The 27,764-nt window shown below is 59.3% G+C and overlaps 1 protein-coding gene across 8 annotated transcripts; it reads left to right on the top strand.

Annotated features, from left to right (window-relative positions):
- Nucleotides 1-26,215, top strand: PLXNB1 (plexin B1). Of its 8 annotated transcripts, XM_054550827.2 has the most exons (39): nt 864-1,359; nt 1,455-1,553; nt 4,754-4,806; nt 5,471-6,583; nt 7,141-7,323; nt 7,629-7,757; nt 7,883-7,983; nt 8,283-8,415; nt 8,705-8,861; nt 9,133-9,241; nt 9,316-9,424; nt 9,830-10,510; nt 10,720-10,842; nt 11,047-11,169; nt 11,544-11,637; nt 11,723-11,895; nt 12,024-12,175; nt 13,630-13,735; nt 13,914-14,050; nt 14,322-14,498; nt 14,734-14,905; nt 15,040-15,282; nt 15,974-16,150; nt 16,227-16,375; nt 16,881-16,981; nt 17,091-17,308; nt 17,429-17,607; nt 17,745-17,811; nt 18,041-18,187; nt 19,002-19,170; nt 19,479-19,582; nt 19,657-19,741; nt 19,960-20,132; nt 20,330-20,490; nt 20,585-20,732; nt 22,975-23,039; nt 23,168-23,243; nt 24,271-24,345; nt 25,478-26,215. In XM_054550827.2, exons 4-39 carry the CDS (start codon nt 5,477-5,479, stop codon nt 25,580-25,582), a joined length of 6,408 nt encoding a protein of 2,135 aa, XP_054406802.2. In that variant the 5' UTR covers nt 864-1,359; nt 1,455-1,553; nt 4,754-4,806; nt 5,471-5,476; the 3' UTR covers nt 25,583-26,215. The 8 variants fall into 8 exon arrangements, 7 of the variants coding, with proteins under 7 accessions (XP_024100699.3, XP_054406805.2, XP_054406800.2 ...); XR_010139351.1 differs by lacking the exons at nt 864-1,359; nt 1,455-1,553; nt 25,478-26,215 and adding exons at nt 1-95; nt 23,326-23,498; XM_024244931.3 differs by lacking the exons at nt 864-1,359; nt 1,455-1,553 and adding an exon at nt 1-95.
- Nucleotides 26,216-27,764: the final 1,549 nt, after the last annotated feature.

Raw genomic sequence — 27,764 nt, forward strand, 5'->3', positions numbered from 1 at the left:
CCGGAAGGAGGGATTGGCTGTTGGGGAGTACTGGGAGCAGGGGCGGTGGGCAGGGCCAGGTGCGCAGAGGAGAAACAAGGCGTCTTGGAGTTCAGGTAAAGAAAGTTGGGGAGGATGACCACCGGAGCCGGGTAAGAAAGGGAAAGGGAGCTCCGGGCGCGGGGCGAGGCCGGGCGCTGGCAGGAGAACGGGTCGGGCAGGTGAGGGACCCGGGTGCTACCCGGCTCTGGACGGGCGGGAAGAGGCCGGGACGCTGTTCCACCAGCACCTGCGGGTGCGGAGCGCGATCCCCCGCCTCGGCCCCTGGCAACTGGGAAAGTTCCCAGTTCCGGTTCCAAGGAGGCGAGCAGGTGAGGCCGACTGGGCGGGGCAGCTCTGGCTCCCGGGGTTCACTCCTCACCCCTCCGGGCTACCCGCGTTGCCATGGCGACCGCCGCGGTGCAGCCCGCCCCCGCCCTCCCCCGTGCGGGAGGGGTCGGGTCCCCAGCCCTCGGCCGATGCGGAGCCCGCGGGGCTGGAATGCGGGGTCCCGGGTGGCTCGGGGCCGCGCGCCCGGCTCTCCGGGCTGCTTCCGGCCTGGCCCGGGCGGCGGGCGGGGGGAGGGCAGCCCGGCAGGCGAGGGGGAAGGAGCGGAGCCGGGCCCGGCCGACGCGGCTTTGTCTCCTTTGTTCCCTGCGGTGGCAGCGCCGCGCGGGAGGGGCGGGCAGCGGGCGCAGTTTTCCGCCCCTCGGTCTCCGGGTAACAGCTGCGGCTCCGCCAGACCCGGGGAGAGGCCGCTGCGCGCAGAGCCCGAGCCGGGAGCGGCCGGCGCCCGCCTCGGCGCGCACATCCCGCGGGGCCCGGCCGGGTGGTGAGTGCGGGGCTCGGGGCCAGGGCGGCGAGGAACTGGGCTCCCGAGGTTGTACGGGCCGGGGCCCCGATCCCGCCGGGCAGGGGCGGCCTGGGTGAGTGGTGGGCGGCTTTGGTTTTGAGAGTTGGGACCACACTTCTCCGCGCGAAGGGAAACTCTGGCGGCTCCGCCTGGAACGCGATTGGGAGACTGAGGAGGTGGAGCTGCTCCTCCGCGCCCCCTCCTCGCCGTCGCCGCCGGGGACCGGCCGGCCCCTTCCCCGCCCTCCCAGGGCCACTGATGGGGTCCTCGCCTCGGGGTCCAGGGGTTGGGGAGGGTCAAGGACGAGCCAAGTGGGGAGGTCGGGGCTTCCCCTTAGTAGTAACAGCCCTTTCTGGCTGCTCCCGGTGGGACTGACAAAGGCGGACCTCGAGCCTCCTGACCCCCGGGCGGGGGGGGGACCCTCCTCTCCACACACAGACATATTAAGTGGGTGATCGATGAGCGCCTTGGGTCATCGCAGGTGCCTGGTAAATGGTGGATCTCCCCACCCCTCCTCAACACACACAAAACAGGGCGGGCAGCGGGCACCACTGCACTGTCAATGAATAACTCATCTCTGTAGTGGACCCTGGGAGCTGAGCAGGAGGCTGAAACGGGAAGGCCGGTTTCCCACTAACTGGCAGGCAAGGCAAATGTGGGCTGTCCTATGGCCCCTCTGCAGGTGCGCAATGGCGGGGTTTGTGAGCCCCTTTTGTTGTCGAGGACAGCTCCATGGGGGTCCGGGAGGTGCTCGCTCTACAGACAGAAGTTGGGCAGTCTTGTGCCCCCTGAAAAGGTTCAGAGTAGGGTGGGCCCAGAAGAGACTCCAGGGCATGTGTGGGGGATCACTGGGCACAGGCAGAGTTAGGCTTTGGCTGGGAGCCTGAGCAGGGCCTCAGATGTTGGGAGTGGGCAGGAGATCCTGGCTGTGTAAGTTGGGGATGTGAGGTCCGGTTCTAGATCAGCCTTTTCAGTCTGCCCTGGCCTGGTCATTAATAAAAGTGGGACCAATGTCTTCCCTTTGAGAGACCAAGTGGCTTGGAGGGATTGTGGGCCCCCATCTCACCTACTTGTTGGGTTTTTTTGGCTGTGAAATGGGGGTTCGTTCACCATGCAGGGAGCATCTGGTCTGTGCTGAAGTCTGTGTAAGTTGCTGGGGCCTCTGAATCAGAAGCCATACTCCCTGCCTTCAAGGAGCTTCAAGTCCAGAGTAGGAGGGTGGAACAGAGAGAAAGGTGACCCTGGTTGATATCACTAATGCCAGGCACACACTGTATCATGTTTACTGGTCAGAGCAATCCTGCCTCCCATTGTACAACTAGGAAATCTGAGGCTCGGAAAGCCTGAGGCAGAGCGGCCGTGCCTGTCAGGGTGGTGGCTAGGTGTGTCCATTCTGTCCACCGCATGCAGCGGCCTCCTCAGGAGCCTGGGAGGACAGGGGAGGCTCCCCAGGGAGAAGATGGTTGGTGTAGGAGTTAATGGGATAGCGAGGGAGTGGGCATTCCAGGCAGTGGCAAGAGCCTGTGCGGCGGCTGGAGGAGCCAAGCAGCTTGCAGTTCAGGCTGGCAGGAACGAAGGGCATGTGTGGGGGAGCACTGGCATGGATCGGGTGGGAGAGGTGTGGACTGGAGGGGTAGGCCTTTATCCCTCCCGCTCTGGGGTGCCCCAGAGGCTCTTGGGGGAGGGGTGTACTCCAATTTTGCTCAAGGAAAGTCCTGAGAAGTTGGGAGTTGGGAGGCTAGGTTGGAGGGGCTGGGAGCTGCTCAGTGGCCTGTGGCAGAGGTTAAGTGAAATCCATGTGCCTGAAATGGAGGAGAAAAAGTCACTGCTCTTCTTTCTCTCCTCCTTCCGCCACCCATGGTATGTGTGGAGGGGCAAGGGGATGCTAGGTCCTGATTTACGGGGAGACTGATTGCAGAAGCCTGACCACTTTCCCTGGAGTGGGTCAGCGGCCGACCTCCTAGTGGCCTGGCCAGGAGCTGTTCTGATCCCGCCCATTTCTTCCTGTTGTCTCCTCATCCAGTGGTGGTTTTTTTTTTTTTTTTTTTTTTTTTTTTACCATTTTTTCATCTCCCAAGGCTCTGTCATCCATCAATGCAGTTTTGATTTCACATATGGGGAGTGGTTTTGTTACTGCCCCTTGAGGGCTGGAGAACTTTGGCACGCAGTAGGCTCTGAGCAAATATTTGTAAGCATGTAGGAGTGAGTATTGGTCTAACTATGGGACCCTGTGCCCAAGGCCCATCCCTGGCATGCGGTGGCAGGAGAATTGAACAGTAGCCCCTTGCAAGAGGTGGCCTCTGCCCATCCTCAGGTGGACTCTGTCTTCCCATGGGAAGAAACTTTCTTTCCTCATCCCTTGGAAGCTAGATGGGGGGCTCCTGGGCAGCCTGGTCTTGCCACAGTCCTGGGATCCTGGCCGGGTTCGAGACTTTCTCTGCTGCCCCCTTCCCCCCGCCCCCTTGGGTGGCAAACAGAGGCAGCCTTGTTCCTGCTCCCATAGAGCTGCCCTGTTTTCTGCACACTAAAAATGGAAACCCCCAAGCTATTTCGGGAGCAGTGCCCAGCCAGGCTGTGACCACGGCCCCCCTGCTCCCACCGGGCTGTGGCCAGTGTCCTGGCTTCCACCAGGCTGCTGGACCCTTCCCTGAGCCTTGTGCCCGTGTTCACTTCAGGGCAGCCTCAGGAGTACCCTGCTCAGGCCTCTGCTAGGATGAGCCGACCTGGGAGAAGCAAGCACTTGGGATATTTTGCACAGACAGCTTGGCAGCTGGGTGATGGGAGGGGCTGGGCAACGTGGCCTGGGCACAGGCAAGTAGGGGAAGTGTCTCCCAGTCTGAGATGCATTGTCTGTCCCAGCACTTCACCAACCTTGGTGCTCCTGGCTGGGGACCACTGGGGAAGGTGGTATTGCCATAGTTTCTTGGTTCAGGGACTCAGGAGCCTCAGCTGGGGCCCAAGAAGGGGTCTGTGTGGAAAGCAGGCACCCAAAATCTGGGGAGGTCCTGGGGATGGGCCTGGGAACAGCCAGGCGTGGCACCTTCCTCCAGGACACACTCCACTTGCCCCACATCTTGGGCCCTGGCACTATTCTGAACCGCAGGAGAGGAAATAGCAAGAGATGGCCCAGCTTCTACAGCTCTCTAGTATGTAGGGCTCCAACTAAGTACTCTCGAACGAGGGGCGTGTGCATGAGTGTGCGTGTGTATGTCTAAATGTGAGTGGTGGTCTGAATGTCTCGGGTGAGTGTGACATATGTGCCTGCAGTGTGTTTCTGTGTGGGGGAGTTGTCTCTATATGGATGTGTCTTCATGTGGTGTTTGAACATGGGTGGCTGTGTCTGTGTATGTCACTGTGCTGTGTGTATAGATGGCATCTGCATCTCTCTCTCTCTCTGTGTATGTGTGTGTTGTAGGCGTATACATACAGGGTGGGTGGTGTGTATGTATCTTGCTGTGCGACTGCCTGTCTGCTGAAGCGCTGGTGGCCCTTTGGGCTGGGACAGCCCCTGGCCATGTAGAGGGTGTGTACCTGGGTGCCTTTACAGGGTGGAGTTTGAGCAGAGAGAGGGACCTCACAGGGAGAAGGCTGTGCTGGGGGCCTGGCTGGGCCCTGCCAGCCGTGGGGCTCCTTCCTAGCTGACCTTTCCCAGGCCCCTCGGGTGCCTGGCTCTGCTGCCCTCCCCCTCCTCGTGTGGGCTCTGAGGAGGCGTCCTCTGTGGAATGTGTTTGGTGGCCAGGGGCCAGGCTGGGCCCAGCTCCACCAGCAGGCTGGGCGGTGGGGAGGGGGTGCTTCTGTGCAGCCTCCCCAGTGGGGAGCCCAGGGCTTCCACGTGCCTGCAGCCCAGGCCCCAGCTTCACACTCAGCTTTCCCCCCTGCTAGGTAACTCCCACACGGGTCATGCTGTTGTCTCCTGATCCAGCCGGCCCTGCCAGGTGAGCCTGACCTCACACTAGATATCTAGGAACAGCATGACTCCTACCTATTCTGAGGGCTCTCGGAGGTGGGGTGCAGCCCTTCAGGCCCCACCCCTCCGAGCTGGAGACTCTTCCCGTCTCTCAAGCCTGTTGGTTCTGTGGTTATTACCCTTCTGGATTCCTGGCCTGAAAGGCCCTGCACCCAACTCCTGTCTTGCTTCTAACATTCTGCTGGTTCAGGAGACCTCCCTCTCCTTCCTCCTTCTGCCCGGGAAACCCTCATCCACGTAGAGCCTCTCCTTTCTTGGGGTCTGGGCCCCTCCTTCCCATCACCTGCTTTTCTGCCCCATCCAGACCCTGCTTCATGGGCATGGCCTCTCAGCCCCTCACCCTCTGATCTGGGGGGATGGTGAGTGGGGTGCAGGTCTCCTGAGAGAATCGTGCCTGTAGAGAATGGGGCAGTGTTGTCTAGGAAGTGTCTCTAATTTCTGACCTCGTTCTAGTGTGTGGTCCTGGGGTCATCCTGGACATAGTGCCTATCTAAGAAGCCTGGTCCTCGTCTGCTCACCCCGTAGGTTAGGAGGAGCATCTTGGCAATGCCACAGTCCTATCCCTTACCAGTGGCCCCAGGGTGCTCTGGCATCCACGTGAGCCCCACTCTCTCGACCTCTCTCCCTGCCAGGTGACCATGCCTGCTCTGGGCCCAGCTCTTCTCCAGGCTCTCTGGGCCGGGTGGGTCCTCACCCTCCAGCCCCTTCCACCAGCTGCTTTCACTCCCAATGGCACGTATCTGCAGCATCTGGCAAGGGACCCCACCTCAGGCACCCTCTACCTGGGGGCTACCAACTTCCTGTTCCAGCTGAGCCCTGGGCTGCAGCTGGAGGCCACAGTGTCCACCGGCCCTGTGCTAGACAGCAGGGACTGCCTGCCACCTGTGATGCCTGATGAGTGCCCCCAGGCCCAGCCTACCAACAACCCGAACCAGCTGCTCCTGGTGAGCCCAGGGGCCCTGGTGGTGTGCGGGAGCGTGCACCAGGGGGTCTGTGAACAGCGGCGCCTGGGGCAGCTCGAACAGCTGCTGCTGCGGCCAGAGCGGCCTGGGGACACACAATATGTGGCTGCCAATGATCCTGCGGTCAGCACCGTGGGGCTGGTAGCCCAGGGCTTGGCAGGGGAGCCCCTCCTGTTTGTGGGGCGAGGATACACCAGCAGGGGTGTGGGGGGTGGCATTCCACCCATCACAACCCGGGCCCTGTGGCCGCCGGACCCCCAAGCTGCCTTCTCCTATGAAGAGACAGCCAAGCTGGCAGTGGGCCGCCTCTCTGAGTACAGCCACCACTTCGTGAGTGCCTTTGCACGTGGGGCCAGCGCCTACTTCCTGTTCCTGCGGCGGGACCTGCAGGCTCAGTCTAGAGCCTTTCGTGCCTATGTATCTCGAGTGTGCCTCCAGGACCAGCACTACTACTCCTATGTGGAGTTGCCTCTGGCCTGCGAAGGTGGCCGCTACGGGCTGATCCAGGCTGCAGCTGTGGCCACGTCCAGGGAGGTGGCGCATGGGGAGGTGCTCTTTGCAGCCTTCTCCTCGGCTGCACCCCCCACTGTGGGCCGGCCCCCATCGGCGGCTGCTGGGGCATCTGGAGCCTCTGCCCTCTGTGCCTTCCCCCTGGATGAGGTGGACCGGCTTGCTAATCGCACGCGAGATGCCTGCTACACCCGGGAGGGTCGTGCTGAGGATGGGACCGAGGTGGCCTACATCGAGTATGATGTGAATTCTGACTGTGCACAGCTGCCAGTGGTGAGTTCCAGTATTGCCCCACTTTTCCCCCTCTCTGAGGCCACTGGCCAAGCATTTGCAGCCAAGGAGCTGCCCAGAGAGTCCTAGGGCAGCTGGTGGTAGCACAAGGATGATCAGATCAGCAGATATTAAGTGCTTCCTGTGTTGGCTGAGCAGTGGAAGGGTACCTTACCACAAACCTGGCATGCGGGTGGCAGCAGTGTCTGGATGGGCTTGGACCAGGATGCTGGAGGGGTGGCACTTGTGTCGGTGGATTGGGAGGGTGTTTGGGGGTTCTTGGGTAGGGACAGGGACCTAGAATGGAATGAGACCTTTGGCTCTTGAGCAGGAGAGGAAGGTGAGGTCGGGATTGATGAGCTGTAGCCTCAGGATGGATAAAAAAGGGAAGAGAGACTGGGGGTGGGGATGAGGTTGTCCCAGGAGGGCCAGCAGAGAAAACACAGTTGTATAGGGAGAGCTACCAGAGCGGCTGGGGGAGGGAATGAGGTTGTCCAGGGAGGATGTGGCCGAGGAGGTTATCCAGGGAGGGCCTTCCTGATGCTTCTTGCTGCCTATAGGACACCCTGGATGCTTATCCCTGTGGCTCAGACCACACGCCCAGCCCCATGGCCAGCCGGGTCCCGCTGGAAGCCACACCAATTCTGGAGTGGCCAGGGACTCAGCTAACAGCTGTGGCAGTCACCATGGAAGATGGACACACCATCGCTTTCCTGGGTGATAGTCAAGGGCAGCTGCACAGGGTGAGCCCACAGGAAGTACTGGCCCCTGCCCCACCATCTGGAAGGAACAGGTTGCTAGGGACCCAGCCTGGTTTAAGCTATCCCTGTGACCCCTGGGCCAGGAGAGATGACCTGAGCTCCTCACCCCAGGACTGGGTGGTGTTTACCTGTGACTTTCCTCCATCCCCGCTAGGCTGGTTGGTATGACCTGTGACTGCCCAGGAGGAAATTCTATCTGTAAATTACTTCGATTGAGTGGAGGAGGGGAAGGCTTTGGGCCTCTGGCCATGGACTTGGGTCCCAGACCCTGTGGTCTCTGATCCCAGGTCTACTTGGGCCCAGGGAGCGATGGCCACCCATACTCCACACAGAGCATCCAGCAGGGGTCTGCAGTGAGCAGAGACCTCACCTTTGATGGGACCTTTGAGCACCTGTATGTCATGACCCAGAGCACAGTGAGTGCCAGGCACAAGCCAGGGCATGGCTGCTGGGAGGGGCCTCTGGGTGGGGCCAGGGACCCACTTGTGGGTGAGCCACTGGTGTTTGGATTGCTGGCCTCAGGTCCTCTTTGCTGTCACAGCTTCTGAAGGTTCCCGTGGCCTCCTGTGCTCAGCACCTGGACTGTGCATCTTGCCTTGCTCACAGGGACCCATACTGTGGGTGGTGCGTGCTCCTTGGCAGGTCAGATTCCTGACCCCATCCCAGCCCCAGCCTCAAGCCCACAATGATCCTGCATAATTGTCCTGTCCAGAATTCCCGACCCTTAGCCCTTGAATCTCAACCCCTGATCCCCAGACACCCCGATTCCTCACCCCCATCCTGTGCACTGGGCATCAGTGCCCTGCCAGGGCAGACACAGGAGCCTGTATCATGCCCACTCTAGGGCCCTGCCCAGGTCCTCCAGATTGTAGGAGTCCCTACCCTATGAACTCGCAGTGTCCCGTGAGGGTCACAGATAGACACTGGTCATTCTCGCCCAGGTGCAGTCACCGTTCTGAGTGCTCGAGGGGCCAGGGCCCAGAGCAGTGGCTATGGAGCTTCCAGCCTGAGCTGGGCTGTCTGCAAGTGGCAGCCATGAGTCCTGCCAACATCAGCCGAGAGGAGACGAGGGAGGTGAATGATCAGATAGGCAGGGCCCTGGTGGGGAGGGCTCTGGGCATCAAGGTCTGGGTAGAGATCTTGGATCCTGGTGTCAGACATGCCAGATACCACATGGCCTCACACAAGTCACTTCTTTTAGGAGTTCAGTTTCCCCATCTATTTCTAACTCAGGCCAGAGGGTGTCTGGGGAGGCCTGAGGGCTGTTGATTGCTGGTGCCTGCCCACATTGGGTGCCCCATAAATGTGAGCCCTGGTCTGTCGCCCACTAGCCCCAACAGTGTGTCCCCGGCTCTCTTGGCAGGTTTTCCTATCAGTGCCAGACCTGCCACCCCTGTGGCCAGGGGAGTCATATTCCTGCCACTTTGGGGAACATCAGAGTCCTGCCCTGCTGACTGGTTCTGGTGTGATGTGCCCCTCCCCAGACCCTAGTGAGGCCCCAGTGCTGCCGAGAGGAGCCGGTGGGTGAGAGAATGGGCCAGCCTGGGGGGGGCCAGGCCCTGCTTCAGGGGATGCGGTGGGGTTAAAGTGTGAATCCAGGCAAAGAGCCATGAATGGATGCCTTTCTCTGAGTCCTCTCACTCCCCAACCACCTGAAGCCTCCATTCTGTGCCCTTGGACTGTGTTCCCTCATCCCGGGTCCTCTTCCCCATTCAAGGGCTCAGGATATCGGCTCTGGGTCTCAGTGCACCTCCTTGCTGCTTAACACTGGCCTTCTCTCCTCCTCTGCAGACTATGTATCCGTGAGCGTGGAGCTCAGGTTTGGTGCCGTTGTGATCGCCAAAACTTCCCTCTCCTTCTATGACTGTGTGGCGGTCACTGAACTCCGCCCATCTGCGCAGTGAGTTCCTCGCCCTGTCCCTAGGCCTGGGCTTCCCCGTGGCGACCCCTGCCCCATGGCTGTGCTCTGTGCAGGTGCCAGGCCTGTGTGAGCAGCCGCTGGGGGTGTAACTGGTGTGTCTGGCAGCACCTGTGCACACACAAGGCCTCGTGTGATGCCGGGCCCATGGTTGCAAGCCATCAGGTGAGTGTGACTTTGGGCTGGGCCATACCGGGGGGTTTGAGGGTCCCAGTGTGAGTTTTTCTCATGGCCCGGGGTCTGTCTGCCTATGTGAGGCTCTGTCCTGAGCACCAGAGCCGCTGTGTGTGACGGACTCCCTGGAGAACAACCGCCGATACATCCTGCCTGTTTTGGGAGAGGGCGTTTGTAGCTGAGAGGCAAGGGAGGTCTGGCCTTCATGCCCCACCTTGGCACAGACACCCCTGGAGCCTTCCCCCGCAGTTTTCTCCTGTGGAGAATTAATGGGCTGTTTTTATTTCTCTTTTCCTTGGTCTCCTTTCTTCTTAACATACACTGTGCCTGCCTGCCTCCTGTCCCGCGCCTGCCTGCTGAGTGGCCCTTCCTGTCTTCCTCTGCCTCCCCCTTCAGAGCCCGCTTGTCTCCCCAGACCCTCCTGCAAGAGATGGACCCAGCCCCTCCCCACCCATAGCCCCCAAAGCCCTGGTCACCCCTGCTCCTGACACCCTTCCTGTGGAGCCTGGGGCTCCCTCCACAGCCACAGCTTCGGACATCTCACCTGGGGCCAGTCCTTCCCTGCTCAGCCCCTGGGGGCCATGGGCAGGTTCTGGCCCCATATCTTCCCCTGGCTCCACAGAGTCGCCTCTCCATGAGGAGCCCTCCCCTCCCCGCCCCACAAATGGACCTGGAACCGCTCTCCCCGCCCCCACTGACTTCAGACCCTCAGCCACACCTGAGGACCTCTTGGCCTCCCCGCTGTCACCCTCAGAGGTAGCAGCAGTGCCCCCTGCAGACCCTGGCCCCGAGGCCCTTCATCCCACAGTGCCCCTGGACCTGCCCCCTGCCACTGTTCCTGCCACCACTTTCCCAGGGGCCATGGGCTCCGTGAAGCCCGCCCTGGACTGGCTCACGAGAGAAGGCGGCGAGCTGCCTGAGGCGGACGAGTGGACGGGGGGTGACGCACCCGCCTTCTCCACTTCCACCCTCCTCTCAGGTGATGGAGACTCAGCAGAGCTTGAGGGCCCTCCCGCCCCCCTCATCCTCCCATCCAGCCTCGACTACCAGTATGACACCCCCGGGCTCTGGGAGCTGGTGAGGCCCAGCCCAGGAAGTAGGCCTCAGGGGAGGGGATGTGGGGAAGACGCTACCCCTAGCTTGCCTTGTGATTCTGCACTGGGAGGGGTGAGGGGCAGGGTGGAGTCTGCAGCCCCACACCGGCCTTGCCCCTGGAATCTGGCAAGGCAGAGGGCTGAGCTGGGCAGGGTGGGCTCCATAGACTGCCTTGCCCTTGGTGCCTGCAGGAAGAGGTGACTTCGGGGGCAAGCTCCTGCCCCTGTGTGGAGAGCGTTCAGGGCTCCACGTTGATGCCGGTCCATGTGGAGCGGGAAATCCGGCTGCTAGGCAGGAACCTGCACCTTTTCCAGGTCAGTGTGTCCTGCCTGCTGCTGTCCTTGCAGCTTCCTTAGCTGTTGACAAACTCTGCACAAGCCCTGGGGAGCAGGAAGAGGGCAGAGTCCGAGGACTCAACTCCAACCCAGAGGCTGTGGTGGGGGATCTGTTGGGTGACCTGCAGGACTCCCTGGGCCCAGCTCCTGAAGCTGCCCAACAGCTGTGTTCTCTGCCCTCAGGACGGCCCAGGAGACAATGAGTGTGTGATGGAGCTGGAGGGCCTCGAGGTGGTGGTTGAGGCCCGGGTCGAGTGTGAGCCACCTCCAGATACCCAGTGCCATGTCACCTGCCAGCAGCACCAGGTGCACACCACGAGCGCCTGGGTGGGCACGGGTGCACTGCACTGGCCACAGGCTGGCTGCCAACTGTAGCTGGCTGCACCACACTTTCCAGAGCCATGCTCTGACCCTGTCGCCCTGAGGGAGTCTCCACACCCATTTCTGACCTCTGACCATGTGCCCCATGGAATCCTTGCATCCCAGCTCTGACCTCTAACTTGAGACCCCATGGGGTCCCCATACTCCAGTTCTGGCTCTGCCCTCCAACTTGTGGCCCCATGGGGTCCCTCTGACCCTATGCTCCTAACTGGTCGTTTTAGTCCTTTCTCTGACTAACCCCTCCCCAGGCCTGACACTTCCCCCGGTGCTTGACTCTGAACCCACTCCCATTTCTCCAGCTCAGCTATGAGGCTCTGCAGCCAGAGCTCCGTGTGGGGCTGTTTCTGCGTCGGGCCGGCCGTCTGCGTGTGGACAGTGCTGAGGGGCTGCATGGTGAGCCACCTGCGGGCTGCTGGGCTGGCGGTGGTAGCAGGGCTCTCCCAGGCCTGCCTCTCACATGTGTCTCTGCCACCCCCAGTGGTACTATATGACTGTTCCGTGGGACATGGAGACTGCAGCCGCTGCCAAACTGCCATGCCCCAGTATGGCTGTGTGTGGTGTGAGGGGGAGCATCCACGTTGTGTGACCCGGGAGGCCTGTGGTGAGGCTGAGGCTGTGGCCACCCAGTGCCCAGCGCCCCTCATCCACTCGGTTTGTTGAAAGCCTGGCCATCCCTTCCTCAGTGCTGCCCTTAGAGGGAGGGTGTGGGGGCCCAAAGGTGGGAGGTTGGGGCTGCCTTTCCAGTTGAGTAGAGGTGAGCAGTCCTTGTCCTGGAACAGGTGGAGCCACTGACTGGGCCTATAGACGGAGGCACCCGTGTCACCATCAGGGGCTCCAACCTGGGCCAGCATGTGCAGGATGTGCTGGGCATGGTGACGGTGGCTGGAGTGCCCTGTGCTGTGGATGCCCAGGAGTACGAGGTCTCCAGCAGGTAAGCTGGCTGCACCCAGCAGGAGCACAGCACAGCCTAGGGCCTCTGCGGTTGGTGTTGCTGCCTGGGGCCTCCCACCCACCGCTCATCTGCCCCCCCCCTCCCTGTTCCTTGATTCTGGCCACAATGCCCGAGTGCCAGCGTTGCCAGTGAAGACCCTGAGCACCCACCACACCTGTAGGTTCCTGGCATGGGCTGCTGCGGAATCCTTCCTGGGCCTGTCACTGCCCAGAACTGACTCGTGGCTCTGCTTCCTGCTCTGCTCACCTGGTCTTCTGAGGGACTGTGGATATATTAATAGCTGTGGCAGCAGGACCCTCAGATCAGACAGATAAGCTCAGGGGCTGGCCTTCTCACCAGCTCACTCTTCCCCAGGCATTGTCCTGGGCTGCCAGGCTCTTCAGGAAGGTAGACTTGGAAGGCACACCTCAGAAGAGCACACCTGCCGAGGGCCAGGCTCCACTGTCGTCTCTAGGGACCCCTGCTGCCTTCCTGGGGCTCCTGGGTTATGGTAACCTGGACAGCGGTTGCAGGCCCCAAAGGTACACACGCAGGACATTCCTAAGGAGATGTCCACAAGCAGCAGGGCCCAAACGTGGCTGAATATCAGGGTAACCTGCAGACCCTGTCCCAAACCAATGCAAACATCTGGATTCAGGAGGCCCACGGTGGGGCCCCCAAATCTGTATTTGAAACAAGGAACCACTCTCCTGGAGCACGGAGTGTCCCCTGAATGTGTTATGACCGAGAACTTACGGTGACTATCTAGACTGTTAGTGTTCCAGACCATAAGACTACTGTGATTTATGAAGCAATTAGCATATATTCTGTCTGGAGCCTCCCCTGGGTGGCTCACATGTCACTTGTGTCTTCCTAGTGTTTGCAACAACTGTGACAGTGTCACTGAGTTGAGCCACTGCAGGCTTAGCACTCTGGAAGTTAATTTGCCCAAGCTTCTATTTTCTGGCTAAGAACCAGCATTTTCTTAGATGGTTCACTTTCCTTTCACCTGTATTCCCCTATCTGACTAGAGGCTTTTAGGGACTTTTTCCTGAATAAATCAAGTTTCTACCATGCTTTGAGTGGGTACTGTGCATGTGACGTGGCGGAGGACGTGGGCAGCTAGCTGTGCCCACTCACTTGCTCAGCAGCTCGCCCCACAACCAGGCTGACAGGGCCCCTTTGTAAATTTATGCCACAGATAAATTCTTCCTTATTGGGGACCCTGGGGTTGAACTTAAATGATTGAAGCCACAAATATTAATTCTCAGATACCAAGGCCTTCTGATGTGTCATAAAGAATTCCCTCCAAAGTGAGAGAGGGTCTCTGTCAATCTTGTGGAGCATGGGAAGGGGAAGACCACCTGACAGTGGGGCAGGGAGAGGGGCTGCCAGGTAAGCTTGAGGGGCCCTCGATGCAGCCTGGCACCCCCTAGCCTGCCCTGTGCCTACAGCCTCGTGTGCATCACCGGGGCCAGTGGGGAGGAGGTGGCCGGCGCCGCAGCGGTGGAGGTGCCGGGAAGAGGACGTGGTGTCTCAGAGCACGACTTTGCCTACCAGGTACCTGACTGCTGAGCCACCCCCAGCTGCCAGCGGGCCACCCTCTCTGGTGGCTCCTCTCAACCCATCTGGTTATGCCTTGGTGGGGCTCCCAGTCCTGGGCCATCCTGTCTCTCAGGCTGTCCCTGCCTCCCTGTGTTTGGTCTGATGCTCATCTCTCTCCCTGTCTGTCCCACAGGACCCGAAGGTCCATTCCATCTTCCCGGCCCGCGGCCCCAGAGCTGGGGGCACCCGTCTCACCCTGAATGGCTCCAAGCTCCTGACTGGGCGTCTGGAGGACATCCGAGTGGTGGTTGGAGACCAGCCTTGTCACTTGTGAGGGCCACTTCCTCATCCTGCAAAAATCCATGTGCTCCAGAGGAAAGATGGAGGGGTCTGAGATCCTGGGGAGAGCAGAAAGGGGAAGAGTGCCAGTCTGCTCCTTCAGAGAGTGGCCAGACCCTCCCTAGCCAGCTGTGGTGGGAGTGCACCTCCAGGGACACCTGGTGGAGATTGTAGTCAGCGCTTGAGAGAAGCCAGCTGGGGCCTGAGTGGTCCAAGTTTCCCCTGCCTGCGCCCCTGCATTCATTCCCACCTCCCCTCCCAGGCTGCCGGAGCAGCAGTCAGAACAACTGCGGTGTGAGACCAGCCCACGCCCCACGCCTGCCACGCTCCCTGTGGCTGTGTGGTTTGGGGCCACGGAGCGGAGGCTTCAACGTGGACAGTTCAAGTACACCTTCGACCCCAACATCACCTCTGCTGGCCCCACCAAGAGCTTCCTCAGGTGTTGGGCCAAGGGCGTGGCTGCATGGCAGGTGGCAGGGAGATCTTTGCAGCTCCACTATGTGGGGGTTTGTAGGGCTTTATGTTGGTGCACTGAGAATCCCATGCTGCTAGTAGGGGCAAGGGGTCGTGTGGTTTGGGGCTGGGGCTGAGCTGACCTAGCCGGGACTGGGCTGTGCTTTAGGTCCAGGTAACATAAGCCATCTTACGTTACGTAAGCTCATGGTCTATTTCAGTGGAGGACGTGAGATATGGGTCCGTGGCCAGAATCTGGACGTGGTACAGACGCCAAGAATCCGGGTGACCGTGGTCTCGAGAATGCTGCAGCCCAGCCAGGGGCTTGGACGGAGGCGTCGCGTGGTCCCGGAGACGGCGTGTTCCCTTGGACCCTCCTGCAGTGGCCAGCAAGTAGGACACCCTTGGGTACCCCTACAGTCTCCCCTTGCCCCATACCACACCCTGGGGACAGCCAGAGCAGGTGCCAGAGGAGGCTCCTCCCATCTTTGCTTGGCCCCTCGTCAACCTGCCTGTCTTCCTTCCAGTTTGAGGAGCCATGCCATGTCAACTCCTCCCAGCTCATCACGTGCCACACACCTGCCCTGCCAGGCCTGCCTGAGGACCCCTGGGTCCAGGTGGAATTTATCCTTGACAACCTGGTCTTTGACTTTGCAACACTGAACCCCACACCTTTCTCCTACGAGGCCGACCCCACCCTGCAGCCACTCAACCCTGAGGACCCCACCATGCCGTTCCGGCACAAGCCTGGGAGTGTGTTCTCCGTGGAGGTACAGCTCCTACTTGGACCTGGCAGGGCCCTGAGACCCTTCCCTTGGCTGGACAGCACTGCTGTGTGTGGTGGAGAGGCCGAGACAGTAGAGCAAGGGCCGGTGGATGAACATGGCCCCTCATCCTTGCTGTGGTGGGGACAGAGGGGGCTGGTGGGGGGTGCCTAGCCTAGCATCTGGCACGAGCTTGACTGCTTGGCTGGTGGCCCGGGTCCTGATGCGCTCCGTGGCAGGCTCTGGAATGACTGCATTTGTATGTTCGGCCTGTGCAGTAGCTGGGTGGTGTGGTCCACGTAGGCCGTCGGGCTGACCCCCGTTGGCAGCCTGGCTCACATGGACATGTGCTAGGCATGTGTCTTGGACATACACAGTGGGCAGCAGATGGGCATGCGGGCAGACCACAGGTCGATACGCCATCATCATCCCCCTGGTGAGTCATCAGACACAGATTGGGGGCTCTGGCTTTGTTAGGTAACTGGGCAGGTTCTGGAGAAGAAAGATAGGAAAGGGCAGCAAAGGGTGATGAGGAGCAGCTTGGAGGACACCGTGTGACTGGCCTGCACTCGGGAAGGGTGCCGAGAGGCTGTCAGCTTTGCTGCTGGGAGTGGGTCTCAGGGTCCTTCCCACATTTGGGGAGGACAGGATCTGAGGGAAGGGTCCTGAGTGACTGATCGGTGACCCTCTGTTCCAGGGGGAGAACCTGGACCTTGCAATGTCCAAGGAGGAGGTGGTGGCTATGATAGGGGACGGCCCCTGTGTGGTGAAGACACTGACGCGGCACCACCTGTACTGCGAGCCCCCCGTGGAGCAGCCCCTGCCACGGCACCATGCCCTCCGAGAGGCACCTGACTCTTTGCCTGAGTTCACGGTCAGTGGGCAGGTCCCTGGCCGGGCTGGGCATTGACCTGGGCCGAACCCTCGCTCACAGGTGGCTCCCGACACAGGTGCAGATGGGGAACTTGCGCTTCTCCCTGGGTCACGTGCAGTATGACGGCGAGAGCCCTGGGGCTTTTCCTGTGGCAGCCCAGGTGGGCTTGGGGGTGGGCACCTCTCTTCTGGCTCTGGGTGTCATCATCATTGTCCTCATGTACAGGTGGGTGCAGCCAGATGTGGCTGGGCTGGGGCAGGTCGTGGGATCTGGCTGGACTGGGAAGGGACAGACTGGGCCAGAAGTCAGGAAACATTCTCTGTAAATGGCCGGAGAGTAAATATTTTACACTTTGCAGGCCAAGTGGTCTCTGCTCAACAACTCAACTTTGCCACTGTGGCACAAAGGCAGCCAGGGACGACATGGAAACACATGAAAGTGGCTGTGTTCTAACAAATCTTTATTTATAAAAATAGGTTGTGGGATGGATTTGGCCTGGTTGTGGTTGGCTGATCTCGAGACTAAACTGTGCTGGGCTAGACAGGGCATGGGTGTGTGTGACTTGCTTGGGAGGGGACAGGCTGAATTGTACTGGGCTAGGCTTGAGCTTGGCTGGCATGGCTGCGTTGGACTGTGCTGGATGAGGCCAGGGTGTGCCTGGGGATCGTCAGGCAGGCCTGAGCCAGTAGGACTCATCCGGCCATCCACTCCTGACCCTGGGGCTGAGCAGGAGGAAGAGCAAGCAGGCCCTGAGGGACTATAAGAAGGTTCAGATCCAGCTGGAGAATCTGGAGAGCAGTGTGCGGGATCGCTGCAAGAAGGAATTCACAGGTGTGGCTGGGAGAAGGGGCCCTGCCCTCCAGGGCTCTGCCCAAACCCGCTCCCGTCACATGGGATTGGTGCTTAACAGGTGCTTAACCTGGCCTCTTCTGCTTAACAGACCTCATGACTGAGATGACCGATCTCACCAGTGACCTCCTGGGCAGTGGCATCCCCTTCCTCGACTACAAGGTGTATGCAGAGAGGATCTTCTTCCCTGGGCACCGCGAGTCGCCCTTGCATCGGGACCTGGGTGTGCCTGAGAGCAGACGGCCCACCGTGGAGCAAGGGCTGGGGCAGCTCTCTAACCTGCTCAACAGCAAGCTCTTCCTCACCAAGGTGCCCCAACCTGCATCTTCCTGGCCTGCCCCTGGCCCTGCCCCTTCTCCAGGACATGGTTTCTGAGCCCAGCCCTCTATCCCCCAACCCCCTTCTCCCATCCCTTCTCTTTGGCTGCAGTTCATCCACACGCTGGAGAGCCAGCGCACCTTTTCAGCTCGGGACCGTGCCTACGTGGCATCTCTGCTCACCGTGGCTCTGCATGGGAAGCTTGAGTATTTCACTGACATCCTCCGCACTCTGCTCAGTGACCTGGTTGCCCAGTATGTGGCCAAGAACCCCAAGCTGATGCTGCGCAGGTGTGTGTGGCTGTTGGGGCTGGGTGGGCCCTGGACGGCTGGAGCTGGGGTGGGGCCTCGGGCTGGGGGGTCTGCAGGATAGAGAGGCCCGCAGCCCCACCTACTGACCCTGGCACTCCCCTTTCCCATCATCTCAGGACAGAGACCGTGGTGGAGAAGCTGCTCACCAACTGGATGTCCATCTGTCTGTACACCTTCGTGAGGGTGAGGGGGCAGAGGTGGACAGGGCTCCTGTCCAGGGAGGGTCAGGCCCTCCAAACTGCTAAGCCCTCAGCCAGCATGCAGCTCAGACACTTGTGCCAGAGCATAGACGCCTGCTCAGCCTGTCCTCAGTCCCCTTAAGCCCATGTCCTGTCCCCTTCCCCAGTGTGCATCATGTCCCATACACCTCTGCCACCTGCCGGGGGGGCCCTAACTGCCTGTGCTCTCCTAGGACTCTGTAGGGGAGCCTCTGTACATGCTCTTTCGAGGGATTAAGCATCAAGTGGATAAGGGGCCAGTGGACAGTGTGACAGGCAAGGCCAAATACACCTTGAACGACAACCGCCTGCTCAGAGAGGATGTGGAGTACCGTCCCCTGGTGAGGGTGTGCAAGTGTGTGGCCTGCAGTCTGAGTGCGGTGAGGGCGAGGGTGGAGAGTGTGTGGGTGTGTGGGGTCTGGACACCAGCTTCTGATGTGGGTACCTGGATGTAGAGCTGGGTTGACCTCTGGCTGGCTGCTGGAGAGAGCCCGTCAGACTAGCTTAGCAGGATAGCAGTTTAGGGCAGACTTTGATGATAAGGCCTCTATGTGCCCCAGGCTAGGGATGGAACCAGGGTAGCCACAACCACGGTTTGGGAGGAGCCAGCCCTACCTTAGACCATGGGCTTGAGCTGTGCCAGGGCCTGACCCTGTCTGCCTGGTCCTCCTACCAGGGATGCGGCCTTGCCCACCAAGCCAGCCTCACTCTGGCAGGCACTTCTCTCTGGGTTTGCTTTCCCCTTAGTTACGCACGAGGGTTCCTGTGGAAACCCCCATTCAGGCCTGCTGAACCCCTCCCCTGTCGGATGGGTGGGAATATTTGCTCATGCAGGCTTCCCGAAGCTCCATCAGCCTGACCCATTCAGCCAGGAACCTGGGGATCTGAGTGATGAGGGACTTGTGCTCACTCATTTTTTCCTGCCATTTACCCCATAGTCGTTTACAAGTGCACTGTGCTAGGTGCTGGGGTCACAATGGGGAGGAAGCTGCTGTCCCTGGGGAAGGCAGGCAGGTGAAGAGACAAGAGTTAGGGATTGTGTGGTGCGTGGGGATTGGAGGCAGCAGCTCCTCATGAGTTGTCCCTGCCCTTGGCCTGTGTCTTGGTCATCCTGAGTGTACATGAACCCTGATGGCTCCTGTGTGTCCTGCACAGACCTTGAATGCACTATTGGCTGTGGGGCCTGGGGCAGGAGAGGCCCAGGGCGTGCCCGTGAAGGTTCTAGACTGTGACACCATCTCCCAGGCAAAGGAGAAGATGCTAGACCAGCTTTATAAAGGAGTGCCTCTCACCCAGCGGCCAGACCCTCGCACACTTGATGTTGGTGAGGGCGTGGAGAGCCCCTGGGGACCTGAGCCAATGTTGGGCCTGGGCTGGCCCTGGACCAGCTCTACAGGGACAGCTCATCACTCAGGGTGGGGAGGATGCTGGGAGGCAGGCAGAAACTGGCTTTGGAACATCTTTGTTGGACAGCCTCTCATCTGGGGAGGGGTCCCTGCTCTTGGTCTTTGGAGAGGTTGAGTAAGGCTGCCCCATGATGGAGGGGCTGGTGTCCCTGTGGAAGAGGATATGGGCTCCACTAGGGGAAGGGTATCCTCCAGCCCTGCACCCAGTTCTGCCTTGCCCTTGCAGAGTGGCGGTCTGGGGTGGCTGGGCACCTCATTCTTTCTGACGAGGATGTCACTTCTGAGGTCCAGGGTCTGTGGAGGCGCCTGAACACACTGCAACATTACAAGGTAGGAGGGGTGGGAGCTGGAGGAGGGCATGGTGGGGTGGGACTGGTGGAGGGATCACCAGCTGTGCTCAGCAGGTCCCAGATGGAGCAACTGTGGCCCTCGTCCCCTGCCTCACCAAGCATGTGCTCCGGGAAAACCAGGATTATGTCCCTGGAGAGCGTGAGTACCACCCCCATCACGGTCCTCTGCCCCTGCTGTGCCCAGCCCGGAGTCATGGGGAAGGTCTTCTGGGCCTCAGGGCAGGATTGTGCCTATTTCCTTTCTACCCAGGAAAGCCCTCAACCAGGTGCCCCCACCCCTGGGAGAGCTGGCAAGAAACAGGGGGCCTGGGGAGGTGGCACCTGGGGAGGGGTGACAGCTGTGGGCTCTTGGTACAGGGACCCCAATGCTGGAGGATGTAGATGAGGGGGGCATCCGGCCCTGGCACCTGGTGAAGCCAAGTGATGAGCCGGAGCCGCCCAGGCCTCGGAGGGGCAGCCTTCGGGGCGGGGAGCGTGAGCGTGCCAAGGCCATCCCTGAGATCTACCTGACCCGCCTGCTGTCCATGAAGGTGGGGTGGGGCCTGCCAAGGTGGTGGGGCGGGGCCTGCCAAGGTGGTGGGGCCTGGGCTGAGGGAGAGCATGGCCACTCGTGGGATTTGGGGGTGGTGTGGGGCTCGTGCAGGCACAGTGCCGGGGGGTGTCTGAGGCTGGGCTGCTGCTGAGGGCCCTTTGCTGACCACACCTCTCTGCTTCTTCCTTCCCACAGGGCACCCTGCAGAAGTTCGTGGATGATCTATTCCAGGTGATTCTCAGCACCAGCCGCCCCGTGCCACTTGCTGTGAAGTACTTCTTTGACCTGCTGGATGAGCAGGCCCAGCAGCATGGCATCTCCGACCAGGACACCATCCACATCTGGAAGACCAACAGGTGGGGTGGAGCTGGGTGGGCTCTAGGTGTGTGTGGGGGGTCTTCTCTTCTGCCTCCCCAGCACATTCATTGGCCATGCCTGCCCCACCCGCAGCTTGCCTCTGAGGTTCTGGATCAATATAATAAAAAACCCGCAGTTTGTGTTCGACGTGCAAACATCTGATAACATGGATGCGGTGCTCCTTGTCATTGCACAGACCTTCATGGATGCCTGCACCCTGGCCGACCACAAGCTGGGCCGGGTGAGCGAGTCTGGGATGGACGCGGAGGGGGATGGGTGAGGGTGGACAGTGCTGTGTGTGCACTCAGATTCCAGGCTTTTCTGAGAACTTCAAGGAGGGCTTAGGGGAGACCTCTGACCTCCCAAGCCAAGGCTTCATCCCGGGGCCACCTCAGTTTTAAAGGATGAGCAAGAGGAGGGGGCATTGTGTGCCAATTCACTGGTGAAGTTGTGTGCAGCAAGTACAGCCTGGTGTGGCTGGGGCATAGAATGCTGACCAGGTGTGGCAGTAGGCCAGGGCCAGTTGGTCAGGACTCACTCCTGGGGCAGTGGGAGCCACAGAAGGTCTGGGAACAGGGAAGTGGTGTGACCAGACCTGAGAGTTTGGTGGAACATTGTGGCTGCTGTGATGGATGAGCTGAGTGAGGGAGTCCCAAGAGGGCGCTGTGCTGTCCTCCTGACAAGCAGTGGCTGGGTTCAAGCTGGGTGGGAGGGTGCAGGGCAGGCAGAAGCTGAAGGTTGGATGTGGGGGATGAGGAAAAAGGAGGCGGGTCACACATGATCCCTGGGCCTCTGGCTATGGTAAGCTTAGACTTGGAGAAGGTGAGTCTGGTGTTTGTGGGGTTTCCAGATAGAGACATGGATTGTTCAATCCCAGAGCAGCTCTGGGCTGCTGGGTGGGTTTGATTCCTTAGGGTGGTGGAGGTGTCTGCCTGCCAGTAGGGAAGTAGGGAAGAGAGTTCAGGGGGTGTCACGGTTTGAGGGATGTGTGAGGAGGGGAGCTGGGAAGCACAGGAGACTGAGTGGTCTGAGCCGTCCGGGAGCACAGAGGTTGGGAGTCTGTTGTCACAGCTGTCAAAGCCAGGAGTCCCCTGACATATGAGGTCCCCAAGGTGTCTGCTCAAGCACCCAGTAGGCAGGGCCCTTGTGTGACTCTGCAGGTCCATGAGTGGGGCTCTGCTTAGCCTAGACCCCCAGGTCTCAGTTGGCTTGGGACTTCTTGAGAGATACATCCCTACACCTCTGGGAAAAATCAAAATTAGCTGGGCACAGTGGCTCACACCTAGAATCCCAGCACTTTGGGAGGCTGAGGTGGGCAGATCGCCTGAGGAGCTCAGGAGTTTGAGACCAGCCTGGGCAACATGGCAAAACCCCGTCTCTACAAAAAATAGAAAAATTAGCCAGGAGTGCTGGTGTGTGCCTGTGATCCCAGCTACTAGGGAGGCTGAGGTGGGAGGATCGCTTGAGCCTGGGAGTTTGAAGCTGCAGTGAGCCATGACTGTGCTGTTCACTGCACTTCAGTCTGGGTAACAGAGCGAGACCCTGTCTGAAAACAAAAACAAAAACGGAAAGTTCTGTCCAAAATTGTAGCACTCTTTTGGGAGCCATTTTTGTTCCACATGCTGTCATCATGCCTATAATGAGCTAAGAATCAAAGGGCCACACCAGGACCCGCAGGGCCACCTCCAGGGTAGACCCTATGTGGTGGCTGGGATTTTTGCCAGATCCTCCCAGTACCTCCCCTTCCCAGCAGAACAGCAAATGGTTCCTGGGTAGCTCAGGAGTAGTCCGAACAAGGAATGCCAAGGGTTCCCCCATGGGGAGTTGTCGAGAAGGCGCGAATCCTGACTCAGGTTGACAGAGGAGCTGGCCTTGGATCCCTGCTCACGGGGGACAGTGCCACCTCGAGATATTCTCACCATCCCAGCAGCTCTAGGATGAGGAGAGGTCCTGAGAATAGAAGTATGCTGCCCAGAGCCCATGGCTGCTGGGACTTGAACCCAGTTCAGTGGTAGAGGCTGTGTCTAGGTGTGTTAAAGTGGTGGAAACTGACTGGACAGACCTGCTTCAAATCCTAGCTCAGCCACTGGGGAGTGAGGTGGTCTGTGGCCGCTTAGGTAATGTTCTGGGTCTGTTTGCTCATTTTTAAAATGATGACCCTGGGAGTGAACAGCACGCTTCCTGCCCTATGTACTGGGCTCTTGCTGGATCTAGATGGTGGCATGTGGAGCTGAGAAATGATTTCCGATGACATCAGAGACTGGACATTGGTGGAAGGGAGGGAGCAGCAGAGGCTCCTGCGGAAGGAAGTAGGCGAGGGTGACCACCTGTCCTGGTTTTCCGGGACTCATGGGCTTCCTGGGATTGAGACTTTTCCTTTTCAAAACTGAAGCAGTACTGGGAAACCCAGGACACTTGATCACTCGAACAGGGACCCTCATCCTTCCTTCCTTCCTCTTTTGCTGCCCTCCTGCTATGTCCAGGACTCCCCAATCAACAAACTTCTGTATGCACGGGACATCCCCCGGTACAAGCGGATGGTGGAAAGGTACTGGAGGGTGGGGTGGGTAGAGGTTGGAGGGTGTGTGCAGCTGAGGCTCGGGGGATGGGCTCTGGCTGGGAGCGGGGGAGTGGGCTTGTTTACCCAGCAGCTGCTGTGCCCTGGCTCTCTGGCAGGTACTATGCAGACATCAGACAGACTGTCCCAGCCAGCGACCAAGAGATGAACTCTGTCCTGGCTGAACTGTCCTGGGTAAGGCCTCCCTCTGCTTCTTGGGTTGGGCATAGGCCTCCTGCCACAACGGTCCTGCCCCCTTCACACTGCCCCTTTGCAGGGAAGCCCTTGGGAACCTCAGCAGCCCTGTGAGCTGGTTGGGGCAGGAAACATAAATGCAGAATGTTCCAACTGCCACTGAAAGACCAGGGCTCCCACCATCTCATCACAGAGCAAGCAGGGGTCTTGTCCTGGCAGCTGCCATGTACCCTGATTCAGCCAGGCGCTTGCAAGGTAGCTGGGATTCAGCCCCAGGCCTGCCTGGGTCTGCCTGCATGCGTCTTCCCACTGCTGTGCCTCCCTTGGTGGCACAGGTGTCCCCTTCACCTCTCCCATTCCTAAAACAGCCCTAAAATGTAACTCCAGGGAGTTTATGAACAATGTTTCTGAAATGTTGATGATGATGACAACCACAACACTAATAGCAGATATAATTTTGGGGTGTTGTGTGTGAAGCCCTTCATGGGGTGCTTTGATTGTCTTATTTGATCCTCACAAAAACTCCACAAGCTAGGTGACACCAACTCCATCGTCCAGGTGAAGAAGTTGAGGCTCAGAGATGTCCCCATGGAGGGGCCTGAGAGTGACCTCAGGAAATACTTGAGTTAGGCCAGAGCAGAATCATGCTGGGCTGTCAGCCTGCAAGTGGCATCTGTGCCACTTGGCTCTGGAGTCATCTGGGTGGCAGAGGGTCTGGGCTAGAACTTCAAGGGGGCGAGAGAGGCAGAGCTTCAGTGGAAACCCCAGACCTTGCTGAAGCAGGTAGACCTGGGCTGTCTTCCTATCAAGGAGGCCCCCTTGCTCTGTCCTGTTCTGTCCCCGTCTGGCACACCTGGCCTGGGGTCCCTGGGCCATGGAGGGGACTCTGCTTCCCACTGTAGTGCCCATCCCATTCTCTACCTCTCAGGTCCCCTTCTCCCCCAACCCTTCCCTGGGGTCCTGGGCTGCCTCCTGTTGCTGTCTGCACCCCTCGTCTCTCTCACCTTTTATTTGGCCTCTTCCCTAGAACTACTCCGGAGACCTCGGGGCGCGAGTGGCCCTGCATGAACTCTACAAGTACATCAACAAGTACTATGACCAGGTGGGCAGGCCCTGGACCCCGACTGGGAGGCTGACCCAAGGCCTCCCAGGAGACTTAAGGGGCTCTGACCCTGTGACTCATGGTGGGGGCTTTGGTCTTCCCCAGGGACAGAGTAGTGGGAGGGCCGGGCCCCTCGGTGGCTTGGGAAGTGTTTTCCAAGTGGGCTTCCTGGCATTGGCTGTGCTCTCACCTGTCCTACTGCTCCCCATTCCAGCTCCCCAGCAGGATGGCGAGGCACAGTGCTGTTGGTTGTGGGGGCCAAGGGGTCTACCAGGGCCTGGAGATGGTGTGCATTTGCTGAGTTGGCAGCATGTTGGGCATGGCCAACATGCAAGTGCAGGCCTGGCTTGGCTGCATGAGCTGCGAAGAGGAGAGTCCAGGCACAGGGCCAGGGGTGTAAGGGTACACTGGAGCTGGTGAAGCTTTTTGGAGGATCCCTGGGCTGTGCCTGAAGAGCTGAGCACCTGCCAGTCAACCTGCTGGATGCCTGGTGGAATAGTACACTTAGATGTTTGTGTGGCACCAGTGACATGGCTGTTGCTGCTCAGAGATGAGGAACCTGCCTCATGGCCCACAGCCTTCCTGGGCATGGTGTGGGCCATGGCATGGGGCGTGGGGGAGGCAGGGTGTGATGCAGGCATGTCCCCTCGTGGAGACATAGTGGGCAGTAGCTGTTTTCCCAAGTGCTGCTGCCCTCTGGTTCCTACCGGTCCCCTTGGTGGCAGCCCCCAATTTGTGGTTCGTGTTTGATCAGTGTCTGTTTTCCCACCACATGTGTCTGGTCATTCTTGGGTCTCTGCCCCTTGTCTGGCACCGGGCAGACAGGAATTTGGGAAATGCTGTTGGTGGGTGGGTTAGCCAGGATGGCTGCAGCAGGGCTTCTGAGGGGCTCGATACTGAGTCAGGTCCTTCATTTCCTACCTTATTCATCCTGAAACCCCACAGTGACTTTGATGTTATTACCCCTCCCGCCAGCGAGGCCCTGAGGTCCCAGAAAGTACATGAAGTGACCGGCTGGGTTTCTTGGCCTTCTATCCCACTCGTGCCACAACGTCTTAGGAGGGTTGTTGAATTTTGCAGCAAACACGTTGGCCAAAGAAGTCTCCCCTGATGGCATCGGTCTCTGTTTCAGATCATCACTGCCCTGGAGGAGGATGGCACGGCCCAGAAGATGCAGCTGGGCTATCGGCTCCAGCAGATTGCAGCTGCTGTGGAAAACAAGGTCACAGATCTATAGGGACCCAGGAGCCACGGCCAGCTGTTGCTTCAGCCTGGCCTGGGCAGCCCTGGAAGCTCTGGGGAGAGGCCACCTTCTTAGGTGCCTGTAGTGACTGACAAGCAGAGTTAGTGGAAGGCGACTCCCAGTCTCCTGGTGGCTCTGGCCTTGGCACTGCTGGATCCACCTCCTAGGCCCGGGGCCTCAAGGCTCATGGGGTAGTACCCAGCCTGCTCCCCGAGTCCAGTGACCCTGTGACACTGGTCTGCAGGGACCTGGGGACTAAGGGCTTTCAGACAGTGGCCGGAAGAGCCTCCAGGCCCCTGGGGAGACTGTACTGTTCCTGAACACTGGCCTTGGCCACACTGGGATTTGGAGAGGAAGGAGGAGAGCTCCACGCTTCCTGTCTGCCTCCTCCACCATCCCTGACCTCAGTTGAGCTGCCTCTGGCCTTGTTGCTGCTGCCACATCCTAGGTCTAAGAGTTGAACGCCTCTCCTAGGCCACTACAAACTGACCCCTCAGCAGGGCTGGCTGCCACAGGGCTGCCCTGCCTCATAGGTAGCCATGGTGAGGGCTATCTGCTGCAGGGGGGGTCTTGGGGAGAGTGGTGGCTCCATTGACCCAGCTTTTCATTAAAGGATAACACACTGCACTGAGTCTGATGTGTGAGCCCAGCCCAGCCCCCGGCTACTAGGACAGCAGCTATGCCTGGCAGGTACCAGGGGGAGGTGGTATCTGCACCCTTGGGGAGTCTCATGGTCCTCCATCATATCCCAGACTGCAGGGCTGGCTGAGGCTCTCCTTGACTCCTGGGCAGGGTCTGGTGAGGTCAAATCTTCCGTGAAGGAAGAACCCCATCTGGGGCAGGGGGGGTGACCGAGATAGAGGGGTCTACAGTCTCTTCAAGGGGGCCTGCTTTATCTGCAGTTTGCGTATTCTCACTTCTCCACTCATGTTCTATTTATCTTGAAAGGGACTAGGAAAGGATGACATAATTACAGGCAACTCTAGGCAGAGGGGGTCTCGAGGGCTGTTTTCCATGGTCCTCTTCCTGGACTTAGGGTTTCTGTGTTGCCTTCCAAATCAGGGCATCCTAGGGCCAGCTCCTAAACTGTCTGCCTCCATGAAGGCCGCTTTATATGGTTCTTCCTGATTTGTCGCTGGAGGTGAGCTTGGAGACTGTCTTATCTGGTCTCATGTTGCTAGTTGGGTCTGTAGGGCAGGGGGTTGATACCCCTCTTGACTGAGACCACCCTCGGCCTTAGCAGAAGGCCAGCCCCCCATGGAACAGAAGAGATAGGGTGGCAGCTATGCCTGGCAGATGAGAGGAGGGCCCTTCAGCCTTGAGGCCTTCAAAGGGATCATCCCTTTGGCCCTCTCCTTACCCTCCATAACTCAGTGACCCTTAGCATTTCCTCTTGTCTGGCACAGAGACCCCATCCTCCCCTCGAGGTCTTCATTGAGTGTTTGGAGAGAGAGAGACTGATAGAATTCCAGGAGGACTCCTATCCCTTGCCTCTTTTTGGCCCTAAATAAAGCCATCCACAAAGTCCTTGTCCCTAAGGAGCCATGTTGGTCTTGTCTGTGCCGGGGTAGTCATAGCTGCTATTCTTCGCAGTGGCTCCATTGTCCCTTCTTTCCCATTTCTGCTGGATGTGGGGACCACAGTCAGGTCAGCAGCCAGGTGCCATCATTTGGGAGCATGTGAGCTTGGATGCTCTGGCCAGGTTTTCATAGCCACCCAGAATGGTCCTGACTTTTCCCGTTGGAGACCATGGAATGGGTCTCCATCTTGACCATCTTCAGGAGCAGGGTGGATGGGAAATCCACTTGGGGGTGGACTTCAAGCAGACACAGAGGGAAGCTGCCTTGGTCAGCACCACAGACCTCGACAGAGCCATGCCTCTGTTCCAGAGGCCTCTCTGTTCCAGGTTCAGGCCCCTGCAGGTTTTAGGGGTAGGTGAAGGCTCCCGAGAGAGGGAGGCCATGTGCCTGCAAGCCTGGGCACGTGCCCGCTGGAGGGGTGAGTACTGAACGTGCTCTGAGTCACTCACTGAGTCATGGCTCAGCCGCCTCAGAACATTGTTATAATAACAGACATAGAAAAGAAAAACCTGGCACAAGAAGATAGGAAATTCTGTCTTCACTCCAAACCATGACCAAGAATGGAGATTCCAACACCAGCAAGAATTTGTGATCAC

Source organism: Pongo abelii, chromosome 2 (genome assembly GCF_028885655.2).
Source record: "Pongo abelii isolate AG06213 chromosome 2, NHGRI_mPonAbe1-v2.0_pri, whole genome shotgun sequence".
In the NCBI taxonomy this organism is placed as follows: domain Eukaryota; kingdom Metazoa; phylum Chordata; class Mammalia; order Primates; family Hominidae; genus Pongo; species Pongo abelii.